The 13991-nt window shown below is 39.3% G+C and overlaps 1 protein-coding gene across 2 annotated transcripts in view; it reads right to left on the bottom strand.

The window, feature by feature from the left end:
- Window positions 1-1401: 1401 nt before the first annotated feature.
- Window positions 1402-13991, bottom strand: part of LOC103123444 (butyrophilin subfamily 2 member A2-like) — a 30913-nt gene continuing 18323 nt past the window's right edge. For both annotated transcript variants that reach the window (XM_060197446.1, XM_060197447.1), the window contains 8 exons: window positions 13166-13186; window positions 11761-11781; window positions 7683-7703; window positions 5082-5102; window positions 3804-3824; window positions 3665-3691; window positions 3526-3552; window positions 1402-2244 (listed from right to left, as the gene is read on the bottom strand). In XM_060197446.1, the coding sequence (XP_060053429.1) occupies window positions 1715-2244; window positions 3526-3552; window positions 3665-3691; window positions 3804-3824; window positions 5082-5102; window positions 7683-7703; window positions 11761-11781; window positions 13166-13186 (689 nt within the window). In that variant the 3' untranslated portion in view covers window positions 1402-1714. The remainder of the gene's footprint in view (window positions 2245-3525; window positions 3553-3664; window positions 3692-3803; window positions 3825-5081; window positions 5103-7682; window positions 7704-11760; window positions 11782-13165; window positions 13187-13991) is intronic.

Genomic DNA, 13991 nt, shown 5'->3' with positions numbered 1-13991 from the left:
TCCACTGGCCAATAAGTAAGGTTGCAGTAATTGTCTTTCTTATGGGTAATACCTGGAGCTGTTGTTTTAATGTAATACCCCTGGATAATGTGATGAAGTGTCTTTTTGGAAAATGTGATGAAGTGTTTCTTATGCTCAAATAGAAGTGGGAAAGATACGACTAAAACTGTTAACCCCTCAACAAAAAAGAAAAGAAAAAAGAAATCAATACCAAGCCAAACCAAACTCTTTCCACAAAAGCAAACACAGTTAATAACCAGCATCCAACAAACAACAACAAAATCAAATTTTGATAAATCCAGAAAGAAAGGGGGAAAAGAGGGGAGAGGTGGTGGTGCACAAATGTTACAGTGCACAAGGACCCATGTTTGAGACCCCAGTGCCCACATGCAGGGGGAATGCTTTACAAGTGGTGAAGCAGTGTTGCAGGTGTTTCTCTGTTGCTTCTTCTCTATCACCTCCTTCCCTCTCAATTTTTGCCTGTCTCTATCCAGTAAATAAAATAAAAAATATAATAAAAATTTTTAATAAAAGAAAGGGGAAAAAGAAAAAAGGCCCTAACAAAAAGCTTGTCATTCAAATCCAACAAGCAACGACCCCCCAAAAAAATTTAAAAAAACTAAAAGCAATTACATTAATCAACTATCAAACATAAATTAAGGAGATGAGGGGGGAGGAGAAAGAAAGAAAAAGACAAAGAAAGAAAGATCACACCAAATCAAATTCCCCCCACATAATCATAAATACAAGTGAAGACAACAACAACAACAACATAAGCAATGATTATTCAAGCCAGAGAGGAAGAAAGACAAAAAAAAAATTCTCCCACAAGAAAAAATACAACCAGTCACCAGTCAGTACAACAACAGCTACAAAAACAAATCTTAATCAAACCAGAGAGAAGGGAAAACAAACAAACAAAAATCCCTAATAGCCTGCACATCAAACTATACCAAACCAACTACACAAAAACTCCCCCTGTTGAAACAAATCAAAAAGAAAAAGAAACTATACACTCAAGAGATAGAGGGAAGAAAAAAAATGAATGAAGTAAAATAATAAAGCAAAAGCACACCAAACTCCCACTATACAAGAAATAACATACAACCATCAGCGTATACAATAAAGACAAAAAGCAGTGTAAGTGCATGTGCGTGTGCATATGCGTGTGTGTGTGTGTGTGTGTGTGTGTGTGTGTTTTGGATGGAGATAAAGAGAAATTAAGAGAGGAATGGGGGATAGAAAGAGATAAAGAGATAGACCTGCAGTACTGCATCATCAATTTGAAGCTCCTTTCTACCTGTGGTACTGGAGCCCTGAATCTTGGTCCTTGCACGTGTAAAGAATCACTCAACTAGTTTAGCCACTACCTGGACCCTATTTGCACTTTGAAGAAACTAGTTAATTAGTTTTAGACTGTTAACTGACACCTAGGAAAGAATTTTTTTTCGTAGATGTTTGCATTTTTCCTAAAGCCAAAAAAGCAAAGTAAAGCACATTCTGGGAGAATAGGTTGGAAATGTGGGCAGCACAGAATGGTGGTGCAAGGGGTCAGTCACTCTGAGTTTCCCCAAAGGTTGGAGGAGTCTGGTCCTGAAGCAGATCCTGGCTCCCCTGACTTCAGTCTCCTGAGTGGGGTGTCTGATGCTCTCAAGGTCCATGAGGACACCCCTGTGGTGTCTCAGCTGTGTCCCCGCAATGATGAAAGGATTTGTCACTGACACCTGGGGAGGTGGAGATCCCTCGTATTTCCCTGAGTAAAAGGTCCAGGGTAGAAATAAGGCTTCAGGGGTTTGGTGAAGGTGCTTTTGAAAGTATAAAGAAGGCTATAATCTGTCACATTGTAGAAAGAGATGATTCCTTTCTTAAACTGCAGGAAAATACCCACAGTTTGAGGTCGATTTGGGACAATGAGAATGGAATGGGGAGTGGAAAGAGCCTTGTACTCATCATTCTCCAGGGAAAGTGCCCAGAACCCATTTTCAGGAGAAACAAAGATGTCTCCTTTCCGATTAACTGAGCTTACACACAGTCCTATTGTCCACCTGTCCTTCCCTACTACTTCCACTTCCCAGTAGTGGTCACCAGCAGAGAAGGAGTTCACCCCCAGAACAGCCATGTGAGTATCAAATCGCTTAGGACTGTAAGGAACAGTTTGTTTTTCCATTAGAGATTTCACAGATTTTCTGTTCTCTGACACCTTAAGGTAAGGGTGAGCAGTGTCCTCATCCAGGATTATGTCAGCTGCAGAAGAAAGAGTAGATCAATTAATTTTAAAACTAAAAATAGTCCTATCATAGGCTTCAGAGGCTTTAGATAAAGATCTTAGTAACCTATATGACATCTTGTTTAGGAATAGGATGAAACAGAGGTGAGAAACACATCAGGGATGAGAGAGAGAGAGAGAGAGAGAGAGAGAGAGAGAGAGAGCAAACTCACTGGGTAGGGTAATTCCTTGACAGGCACTTGGCCCAGGTCCCACCCTCAACCCCACTGGGGAGGTGCTATGTCACCAAGAAAATAAAAAAAGCAGAAAACTGAGGGGGCTTCCCCATCTCACCTTTGAGTGTCTACTTAAATTACAAACAAGAAATAAGTGGCCAGAAATCTTGCATGTCTGAGACTGTCGCAGAAAAAAAAAAAAAAAAGACTGATGGAAATTTGAATGCTCCTGGAGACTTCTCAAAAACTCAGAGATCAAAGCAAGTCTCATTCCACATCATTGCCCACAAACCATTTGATCTCCAAATATGAAAAGAGTTTTGGAGAAATCAGTAAACCATCTCATCTGTGAAAGGGACACATTACATCAGAGGGTCTAGAGGGAATACTGATAATGGTAGAATGACATGTCACCACCAGCTCCTGAAAGGTCTCAACCAATGTCCAAATCTTGGAACCTCTCTCTCTCTCTCTCTCTCTCTCTCTCTCTCTCTCTCTCCCTCTCAGCACAAGTATTGTTGGAAATCAGTGACTGTTATTGTTAGAAATCAGTGCTTGTGCTATGAATTCACCATTGCAATAAAACTTTTTTTTTTAATTTATAGAGACATAAATTGAAAGGGAAACGGAGGGAAGTAAAAGAAACACCTGAAGCACTGCTTCTCCCTGCAGTTGTGGGGTGGAGGCTTGAACCCAAGTTTTTGCACATGGTAACCCATGCACTCAACCACATGCTCCACAGAGAGATTCATCTAAGTTGTGTCCTTCCCCCAAATAAAGTAATCTAAAAAAAAGAATACAGTAATGGCTTACTTCCCACTCGTCTACAATTATATTTTAAGAAAAACTCTTGATTTTTTTCTTTGAAATGATTTTGCATTCATTTAGAGAAGTTTTTATAATGAAACAAGACTTTTATATTTAGTGCCTTGGTTCTTATGCCATTCAAAGAACATTTCTTTAGAATCAAAGAACTTTCAGAGGTCACATATCTGGATAAAGACTTTTCTGTGAAAGACATCCAGAAAGTTTAACTGGTAATCCTGAATTACACTTAATACACATTATAAAATGAATACTTACCCACAAATTTATGAATGACATTAAGTCCTACAAAAACACAAGAACATTCAAGGTTAGCTGAGTCGATATCAGGGCAGGAAGTGTGGTAGGTAATGACATGGAAAAAATTCTCAAAGTGGAGAATTCAGACTTCACTCACCCTCTTGTCCTAGTGCTTTACTTTGAGCTGCAATGAGAGAGACAGACAGAGAGAGAGAGAGAGAGAGAGAGATATCAGTGTTTTAAGGGGACTGTCTGTGATTTCAATTTAGTGTGAGGCAAGGAGAGACAGGACTTACCAAGTTCCCTACTGAGTGAAGCTGAAAAAAAAAGCCAAATATTAATATTTCCATTCTAAGAAACTGGATGCCGGGTTTTGGCTCTTCATAAACTCAACTTTATCAATGATTATCTGTGTCAGACTCTGTCATGTGAGGCTCACAGGTTGACAGGACCACGTGGCCCAGACACTGAGCTGGTCCAGCAGCAGCCTGTGCAGACACACTGCAGGGCTGTCAGGGACAGGCTGCTGCTTCCTGTTCTCACAGCAGCTCTCTGCCTGCTTTTCAGCAACTGCTGTCTTGCATCAGTCTCCAAGGACAATCTGATTCTCCTTTGATCCCCAATTAGTCAGGAGATAAATAAAAGAGATAAAAAAAATTCTGGCATGGGAGATAAAGACATGCAAAGTAAAGAGTGACAGAATATTAGAAAATCACTTATAATAAACATTGTTGAGCAGTAAGAGTCATAATCAAAACCAAAATTAAAGACAGAGAATAGATGAATACATTCACTCTGTGCAGAGGAAACTATATGTATAGTGAATTTCAAGTGCTAAACCTGTAGGGATAATCAAAACTCTTGAGACTGCCTGTGTGGAGGTCCAGTTAGATAGCTCAGCAGGCTGAGCCTGTGACCTCATATGTGAGATGTCTTGCTTCCACCTAGAGCAAAGGATGGAACACTGGGGGCTCCTTGGATAGAGGAAGTTGCTGGGTACCTTTTCTCTGTCTGTCTCCCCAGAGTCTTCTCTGCCCCATCTCGTATAATAAATGAGAATTTGATCCACTAAGCATGTTTAGAGAAGTTCTGCACATGTATAATGCCCCCAAATGCATGAAGAAGACAAGCCGTTGCGGTGGCCATGTTTAATTAGCTCTTCACCATGCAAAGTGCCATTAATATTAATATTTATTATCACCTAATATAACAGCAATGGAGAAAATGATATAAAGTCTAAATGTATGTGCTGATTTGTATCTTAAAGACATATTTAGAAATCATGTACAAATATTCAAATATTTTAAATAATGTTATGATTTTTAAAATGTCTATAAGAAAATGCTTAGTAACTTTGTAAGGGTTTTTTTTAACATACCAGACACACTTAAAAATTCCCAGGCAATTTATAATTCAAAATACTACAGTTTGTAACATTTCTGCTTTTTTGTTAAATATTTACATGCAAAAATCAAGATGATTATCCCACTGCATAATGACTGGTTAGAATACTTTAATCAAGTGCATATTTCTTTGCTACTTGCACTTCTACAGGGTACATAAATAATACTCACAAATATCTTCATTAAATATCCCTGTAACAAAATGACAAACAATGAGTACAAAGCCACTATCATCAGTGTTTATCTGATTTATAAAGATTATTGGGCATTTAGCTTCTGGATTATCCAGTTTCTCTTCCTTTAGGGTCAAAGCTATGTTTATAAGCTTGTAGAAGTTTTAGAGAAATGACCCTACAAAATGCAGGGAGACTATCCCAAGACAGGTCCAGAGAGGAAATTGACAGTAACAGCAGAATAGAAAAGCAGCTGGATTGAACTTTGCGTATTTATGCAGACATTCTCATTATTTGGTGATAGGGTTAACTTTGGAAAGTCCCTTTGATAGGGTTTGGGGTATAGTACCCAGCATCTTGTATATAGCTGTGCTATCGGTTGCTTCTGTTCTCCCTGGTCTAGGCTTTTGGGAGAGAACATATCAAAGACAACCTATGTATTAAAAAGACTCAGTCTGTGTTTTAAGAAGTTCTAGACATATCATCAGTTTTTCGCCTCTCATATTGATTAAATAGTGGTTTATATAATGTTTACACTTTAGTAGGATTGTACATAAACACCATTCCCATCACCAAAAGACTGTGTCCCATCCCCACCACCCCCCACTCCCCCACCCTCCATTGTGCCGGGAAGCCCAATGGCCACCCTCCCCTTCACCACAGTTTTTTACATTGGTGCCCTTCTCTCGATTTAATCAGATCCTGCTTTTAGTTTCCCTTTCTGTTCTTCTTTCTCAACTTCTGTTGATGAGTGGGGACATCCCATACTCATCTTTATCTTTCTGACTTAGCTGACTTAACATAATTCTTTCTAGCTCTGTCCAAGATGGGTCAGATAAGGTGGGCTCATTGTTCTTAATAGCTGCATAGTATTCCATTGTGTATATGTACCACAGCTTTCTCAGCCACTCATCTGCTGTTGGGCACCTGGGTTCCTTCCAGGTTTTAGGTATTATGAATTGTGCTGCTATGAACATAGATGTACACACCTCTTTTTGGTTGGGCATTATGGAATCCTTGGGGTATATCCCCAGGAGAGGAATTACTGGGTCATATGGAAGGTCTATGTCTAGCCTTGTGAGAATTCTCCAGACTGCTGTCCAGAGAGGCTGGATCAATTCTCAATTATGAAAGTTCTACTTTAAATTTCTATTTTAATTATCTGGGGAGGCAAAGAAGTGACCTTACACATTATTTTCCTGTAAGATCTAGTGAGATTTTTCCAGTATAGATTTTCAGAGAAAATATAAAGTAAAAACACAGGGGTAAAATCCATGAAATAGAATGAACAAGGTCAGTCAAGTAGAGTAAGATCTTTGAACACAGTGTCCATAGCAATAAGAGAAGAAAAACTGACCTCCCATTTTAATATGTGTAAGTTGGCCTTCAAAAGTGGGGATTCACATTCTAGTGAATTTTTCATTCAGATATAAGGAGAGAGGGATATAAACAAAAGAGTGAAACAGACAGGAGAAATCAGAGCACAGAAGATTCTTCAGTTGCTATAGCAACTCCCTGTGCAGCCAGGGTTCTGATCTAAATCCTTCACCAATGCAGGAAACCTACCTGGAGAGCTGGCTCTCTGATACTGAGAATATTTTCTATGTGGATTGTTAATTCATTTTAATACACTAGGCACACAATTCAATGTCGCTATGTCTCTCATGGATCAACAATGGTAGAGAATGTTCTGTCCTCTGAAGGGAGGCTGGAAAACATACTCTATGTTCCACTGAGGAAGATGGTCCCTGAAATTGGGGCAGCTTGAAATGTTCCTACTCATGTCCACAGAATATGAACTCAGATCTACAGGGATGCAGAGGTTACGTAGGCTCATAAGCTGAATATGGGACCCAGATCAGATCAAATTGATGGGGTCTATAGTTAACAATATTTATACACCTTTACCATATTTGGGAGCTACCTGATTCAGCCTTCTGGTCCTTTTTCCAGCCATGAAATCATCTCCCAAGACAATAATATGGACCCACCTTCATATGAGATGTCAGGCTCAGAAAAAAAGGAACAAAAAACTAGTATAGTCATGGGCCCTTTGGAATATAACTAAAATAGGCCTACTAAATAACTACAAAATGGAGACCTCCAAATCTTCATCTGCACTATTCCAACCTTGACATTCATGTTTAGTCAACAATTTCTTTGGCTTTATATGTTAACTCTCTTTTCAGACACCAGGTTCCAGATACTACCATGATGCCAAACAGACTTCCTTGGGCAGATGACCCCACCAATGTGTCCTGGAGCCCCAATTCCCCAGGGCCCCACCCCACTAGGGAACTAGAGAGACAGGCTGGGTGTATGGATCGACCTGCCAACACCCATGTTCAGCAGAGGAGCAATTACAGAAGCCAGACCTCTACCTTCTGCACCCCATAATGACCCTGGGTCCATACTCGCAGAGAGATAAAGAATAGGGAAGCTATGAGGTGAGGGGATGGGATGCAGAGTTCTCGTGGTGGGAATTGTGTGGAGTTGTACCCCTCTAATCCTGTGGTTTTTGCCAGTGTTTCCTTTCTATAAGTAAAATTTAAAAAAATAAACAATGGGAACAATAACAGAAAAAAAGATTATGACTCACCATTTTCTTTCTTTAAACGACCTATAAATATCAAGAAAAATGGCAAATATAAAACAAAGAAGTAGTATTGGTCAATTCATTCAAGCTTTTATTCAATCAACTGTTTGAAGGAAGTGAATATGAGGGATGGTTTTGCTTGTAGACAAAGTAGGATTTGTCTTTCAGAATATACCTGGATTGTCTGAGACACTGCTTTCAAACTCCATTAGCAGAACTGTTATTACCTCAAGGGCAAAGTCATCCCTCAGATCTTTCTTAGAACTCTCTGGCTCTCTCCTCAGATACTGAGCACTGAGACTAAAGAAAATGGCCACTGAGACCTTAGTCAAGGGTGGGGATTTGAAAGTCAATTTGGAGTCTCTGGAAACATCTAAGGAGCATTCATGACCCAGACATAGAGACCCAGAGCATTGTTGAGATTATAAGTTTCTGCTGAACTCTTTAATGAGAGCATGGCTCTAATGTAAAACCAACACCAGTTAATACCCTGGAGATTTATGTGTACCAACTGGCAGGAATGTGATGGGTGTGTGGGGGGGGGCCCAGAGAGCACTCAGATTTTCCTGTCATCTGGTGAGATCTCACCAGGCTCTCACCAATTAATCCTGGCTAATCAGGAGACAGTAAAACAGGTAAGAGCTTCTGGAGTTGGAGATAATTCAGTGCAAAGCCACAGGGGGAAACTATACAAGACAAACACTTATTTAAAAAAAAAATTCTTTTAAAAATATTTATTTATTTTCCATTTTGTTGCCCTTGTTGTTTTTTATTATTGCTGTAGTTGTTGTTGTTATTGATGTCATTGTTATTAGATAGAACAGAGAGTAATGGAGAGAGGAGGGTAAGACAGAAGGGGGAAAGAGAAAGAGACACCTGCAGACCTGCAGACTTCCCTTGCAGGTAGGGAGCTGGGAGCTCAAATTGGGATCCTTAAGCCAGTCCTTGGTTTCATACCACATGCACTTAACCTGCTGCGTTACTGCCTGACCTCAACAATTACTTCTTAATAAACACTGTTGAGCACTAATAATCATAATCCAAAGGAAAGATGCAGATGGGAATTTATTAAAGTACATTTACAGTGTAGAGGGAAAAGTCTATGCATGAAGTAGATATAGTGCTGATCCTGCAGGAATATTCAAAATGTTTGGGAGGACCTGTGTGAAGGTCCAGTGACAGCTTATTAGGCTGAGCCTGTGCCCTCCTGTGTGAGATGCCCTGAATCCACCTGGAGCAAATAATGACACATTGGGGGCTCTGTGGATGGAGGAGGGGAGCTGAGTGCCTTTACTTTTACTGTCTGCCACCCTTCTCCTCCTTCTCCTTCTCCTTCTTCTTCTCGCTCTATCTTTCCTTCTCTCTTTCTTGCTGTTTCTGTAAAATATAGAATAATAGAACCATGTAGAACATTTAGAGAAGCTCTGCACATGTCTGAGGTCCCCAAATGCTTGAAGAAGCATTTGAAGTAGCACCCCAAAGGTCGGGGTGGCCATATTTTATTAGCACCTCATCATGTAAAGCACCATTAGCATCATCACCTAACAACATAGCACTGAAGCAAATAATATAAAGTCTAAATTTGTGTGATGATTTCTATCTCAAAGAAATATTTAGAACATCATCAAAATTAAATACTACCCATAGCCATCTACAAATTTAATGCTATCCCTATCAAGAAACCAACCACATTTTTCAGTAGAATATAACAAATACTACAAATGTTTATCTTGAACCAGAAAATACCTAGAATTGCCAAAACAATGTTGAGAAGAACATAACTGAAGGCATCACACTCCCACATCTTAAATTGTACTATAGGACTGTTGTCATCAAAACTGCTTGGTACTGGAACATGAATAAACACACTGACCAGTGGAATAGAATTGAGAGCCCACAAGTAAGCCCCCACACATATGGACATATAATATTTGACAAAGGTGCCCAGACTATTAAATGGGGAGTGGAGAGTCTCTTCAACAAATGGTATTGGAAAAAATGGGATGAAACATGCAAAAGAATGAAAGTGAACCACTATATTTCACCAAACACAAAAGTAAATTCCAAGTGGATCAAGGACTTGGATGTCAGACCAGAACCTATAGAATATTTAGAGGAAAATATTGGCAGAACTCTTTACCACATACATTTTAAAGACATCTTCAGTGAAACGAATCCAATTACAAAGAAGACTAAGGCAAGCATAAACCTCTGGGACTACATCAAATTAAAAAGCTTCAGCATAGCAAAAGACACCACTACCAAACCAAGAGACCCCTCACAGAATAAGAGAAGATCTTTACATGCCATAAATCAGACAACAGGCTAATAACCAGAATATATAAAGAGCTTGCCAAACTCAACAACAAAAAAACAAAACCCCATACAAAAAAAATAGGGAGAGGACATGAACAGAATATTCACCACAGAAGAGATCCAAAAGGTTGAGAAACACATAAAAAAATGCTCCAAGTCTTTGACTGTCAGAAAATGCAAATAAAAACAACAATGAGATGCCACTTCACTCCTTTGAGAACATCATACATCAGAGAAGGTAATAGCAGCAAATGCTAGAGAGGTCATGGGGTCAAAGGAACCCTCCTGCACTGCTGGTGGGAATGTCATTTGGTCCAAGCTCTGTAAACAACAGTCTGGAGAACTCCCAGAAGAGTAGAAATGGACCTACCCTATGCTTTTGCAATTCCTCTCCTGGGGATATATCCTAAGGAACCCAACAAATCCATCCCAAAAGATCTGTGTATACCTATTGTCGGTATGCATGAGACTCCTTCTGTTTCATTTGGTTTAAATCCCCCCTGCTTAACACTATTCTATTTACATAACCACTTCATTCTATTTACATAACCACTGTTAACAAGTACCACCCTCCCTCCAGGGCATTGGTGGTTCAGTGATAGGATTCTCACCTGCTCCGCCCCCTCCTTGTCACACCCTGATCCCCTCCTTGTCACACTCTGATTTTCACCAGTCACTTTTCTCTCTACCCTCTCTATGTCACATCCTGTTTCCACCCTACTTGGCAAGTATATATAAAGACAGCATTGTGAGTTTTACTTTACTTTGAGTTTAACTTAGCTCGTCTTAGATTGTGTTGCGTCCTGCATGAATAAAGAGATACTGCGTACAACCCAGCCATGAGTCCCTGGTCGTCTGTTACCTGCCCATGAAGCCAGCCCGGCGAAAACAACATAACCCGTCGAAAACAACAACCTATGTTCATAACATCATAATTTGTATTAGCCCAAACTTGGAAGGAACCCAGGTGTCCAACAACAGATGAGTGGCTGGGCAAGTTGTGGTCTATATACATAATGGAATACTACTCAGATACTAAACATGGTGACTTCTCCATTTTCAGCCTATCTTAGATGGACCTTGAAAAATTCATTTTAAGTGAAAAAAGTCAGAAACAGAAGGATGAATATTGGATGATCTCACTCTCAGGCAGAAGTTGAAAAACAAGATCAGAAGAGAAAACACAAGTAGAACCTGAACTGGAATTGGAGTATTGCACCAGAGTAAAAGACTCTAGAGTGGTTGGGGGGTACAGGTCCAAAAAGGATGACAGAGCACCTAGTGGGGGTTGTATTGTTATATGGGAAACTGGGAAATATGCATGTACAAACTATTATATTTACTATCGAATGTAAAACATCAATTCCCCAATAAAGAAATAAAAAAGTACAAGGTTCTGCGTTCTATCCCTGTGGTGCTTTGGTTCTCCTCTCTTAAATAAATAAATAAATAAAAATATTTAGAAAGAGTGTAGAGGTATCTAAATATTATACGTACTGTTCAAAGTGAAAACGTGTCTATATGAGAATCTTCACTAATTTTAGAAAGGGATTTTTTCAATATACTAGTGATACAATTAAAATAAAAATTCCCAGACAATTTATAACTCAAAATAATACAATTTGTAACATTTTCCATTTTTGTTAAATATTTACATGTGAAATAAAGATTGCCCTTCAGTGAAAGGGTACAGTGAATAGTTAGGACACCAAGTACAGTGTTCTTTGCTATTTGTGTCTCTACAGTAAAAATAAAATCTACTCACAGTTATCTTCATTCAACTTCTCTGAAAAAAAAAAGGAGGAAAGAATGAATACAGAGCCACTAACATTAAGGTCTATCTGAACTGATAATGATTAATCATGAATCCAATCTTTGAAGCTATCACTCAATAAGATCTGAACATAGTAGATAACAATGAGAGATGTCATTGGACAGAAAGACAGTAATTCATTCTTATTGACTCAGCTGATAGTTTATTTATTTTTATTATTAACTTTATGTATTTATTGGATAGAGATAGAAATTGAGAGGAGGGGGAGAGAGACAGAGAGACATCTGCAGCCCTGCTTCACAGCTCATGAAGAGTTCCCCTTTCAGGTGGAGAACAAAGGTTTGAAGCCAGTCCTTTCGCATAGTAGCATGTTTTTTCAACCAGGTGTGCCAACATTTGGCTTCCAGTTGGTTTATCACAGCCTCCAAATAATCTCCAATCAGGGAAAGTCATCACTCCAAGGGCTGTCCCAAGACAGGACAAGAGAGGGAATTGACAGTAACAGCAGAAGACAAAACCCAGCTATGTTGACATTTGTTTATTTATGCAGACATTTGTGTTATTATGCTCTGCATTATATTGACCACTTGGTACTTTTAATTTTTTTCTTGAACTTAGGAAGGAAAGGAGTGACTTTAAACCTTATTTTCCAATCACCCTTAACCAAATGGATTCTCTGTGCACAATAGAATATCATGCAATGTATAAGGATGGGGTGCCCGGTTGTGGAGGCCAACCTATCCCCTCTGAACCAGTGATATTATGCAGACTTTCCAAGGATAATGTACAATTTCAAGGAAAATAAAAAAAATGAAAATGCATGAAATTGAATGGGCAAGAAAAGTCAGCCAAGTACAGTGAAATCTCTGTGAGCATAATGCCCCTGGCAACAATAAGAAAAGAAAAACTGTCCTTCCATTTTTTCAGTATGAAAGTTGGACTTTCATCTGTGAGAATTCACATTCCGGTCAATTTTTTTTTCATTCAGATAGAAGGACAGAGAGAGAAAGAGTGAGCTACACTGAGGGGGAAACCCAGAGCACAGAAGCTTTCTCATTTGTATTAGCACCTCTCTGTGCTGCCAAAGATACAAGGAGAGAGTGTGAGTAAGAGAGGAGAGAGAGAGAGAGAGAGAGAGAGAGAGGGAGAGAGAGAGAGAGAGAGAAATAGAGAGAGAAGACAGGTGGACAGGTGGGGATGCAGGAACCAGAGCACAGAATCTTCCTCAGTTGCCAGGGCTCTGACCTGAGTCCCTCAGGAGTGCAGGAGACCTACCTGGAGAGCTGGCTCTCTGTCCCTGAACATCTTTTTTATGTCAGTTGTTATTATATTTTGATACATGAAGCATAGTATTCAATGACATTGTGCTTATAAAATAGAAAGAGGTGTGACTCACCATTTTCTTCCTTTAAATGACCTGTAAATATCAAGAAAAATAATAAAGATGAATCTATAATTATCAATTTTAAGATGGGGATTTTCAAATTAGGTATCTTGGTTAACTTATTCAAGCTTTTACCTGATCAAATTTATTCAAGGAAGTGAACATGGGGGATGGAGTTGCTAGTAGGCAAAGTAGGAATATATCTAGATGGTTGAGACACTCCTATCAAACTCTATTAACTGGAGTGTCTTCATCCCAAGTGCAAAGTCAGGCCCTCAGATTTTTCCAAGAGTTGTTTGGAGTTCACCTCAAGATGAATTAAAAGCAATGATGCATACTTGTTCTGTACAGGGACTGAGCACTGAGATAGAGAATGGTCACTGAGACCTTAGTCAGGGGTGGGGATTGAAAAGAGAATTTGGAGTCTCTGGAAACATCTAAGGAGCATTCATTACCCCAGACATAAAGACCCAGGGCATTGATATGATAGTGAGGAAGAGAGACAGAGAGACACCTGCAGCACTGCATCACCACTCACAAAATGTTCCTCTTGAGGGTGGGGATGGGGGAGGGCATGGTCTTGAACCTTGCTCTTTGCACAATGTAACATGTGTGTTCAACCATATGCTCTACCACCCGGCTACAAAAAACACTTCTTTTTTTTTTAGCTTTTTAAATTTTATTTTATTATTTTTAATTCCCTTATTGGGGAATTACTGTTTTACATTCAACAGTAAATACGATAGTTCGTACATGCATAACATTTCCCAGTCGAAGAACTCTTCTTAATAACCCTGTTGAGCAATAAGAATAATAATCAAGGGAGTCACGTGGTAGC

This window comes from Erinaceus europaeus, chromosome 9 (genome assembly GCF_950295315.1).
Source record: "Erinaceus europaeus chromosome 9, mEriEur2.1, whole genome shotgun sequence".
In the NCBI taxonomy this organism is placed as follows: Eukaryota; Metazoa; Chordata; class Mammalia; order Eulipotyphla; family Erinaceidae; genus Erinaceus; species Erinaceus europaeus.
This window is presented reverse-complemented; position numbering and strand designations above follow the sequence as displayed.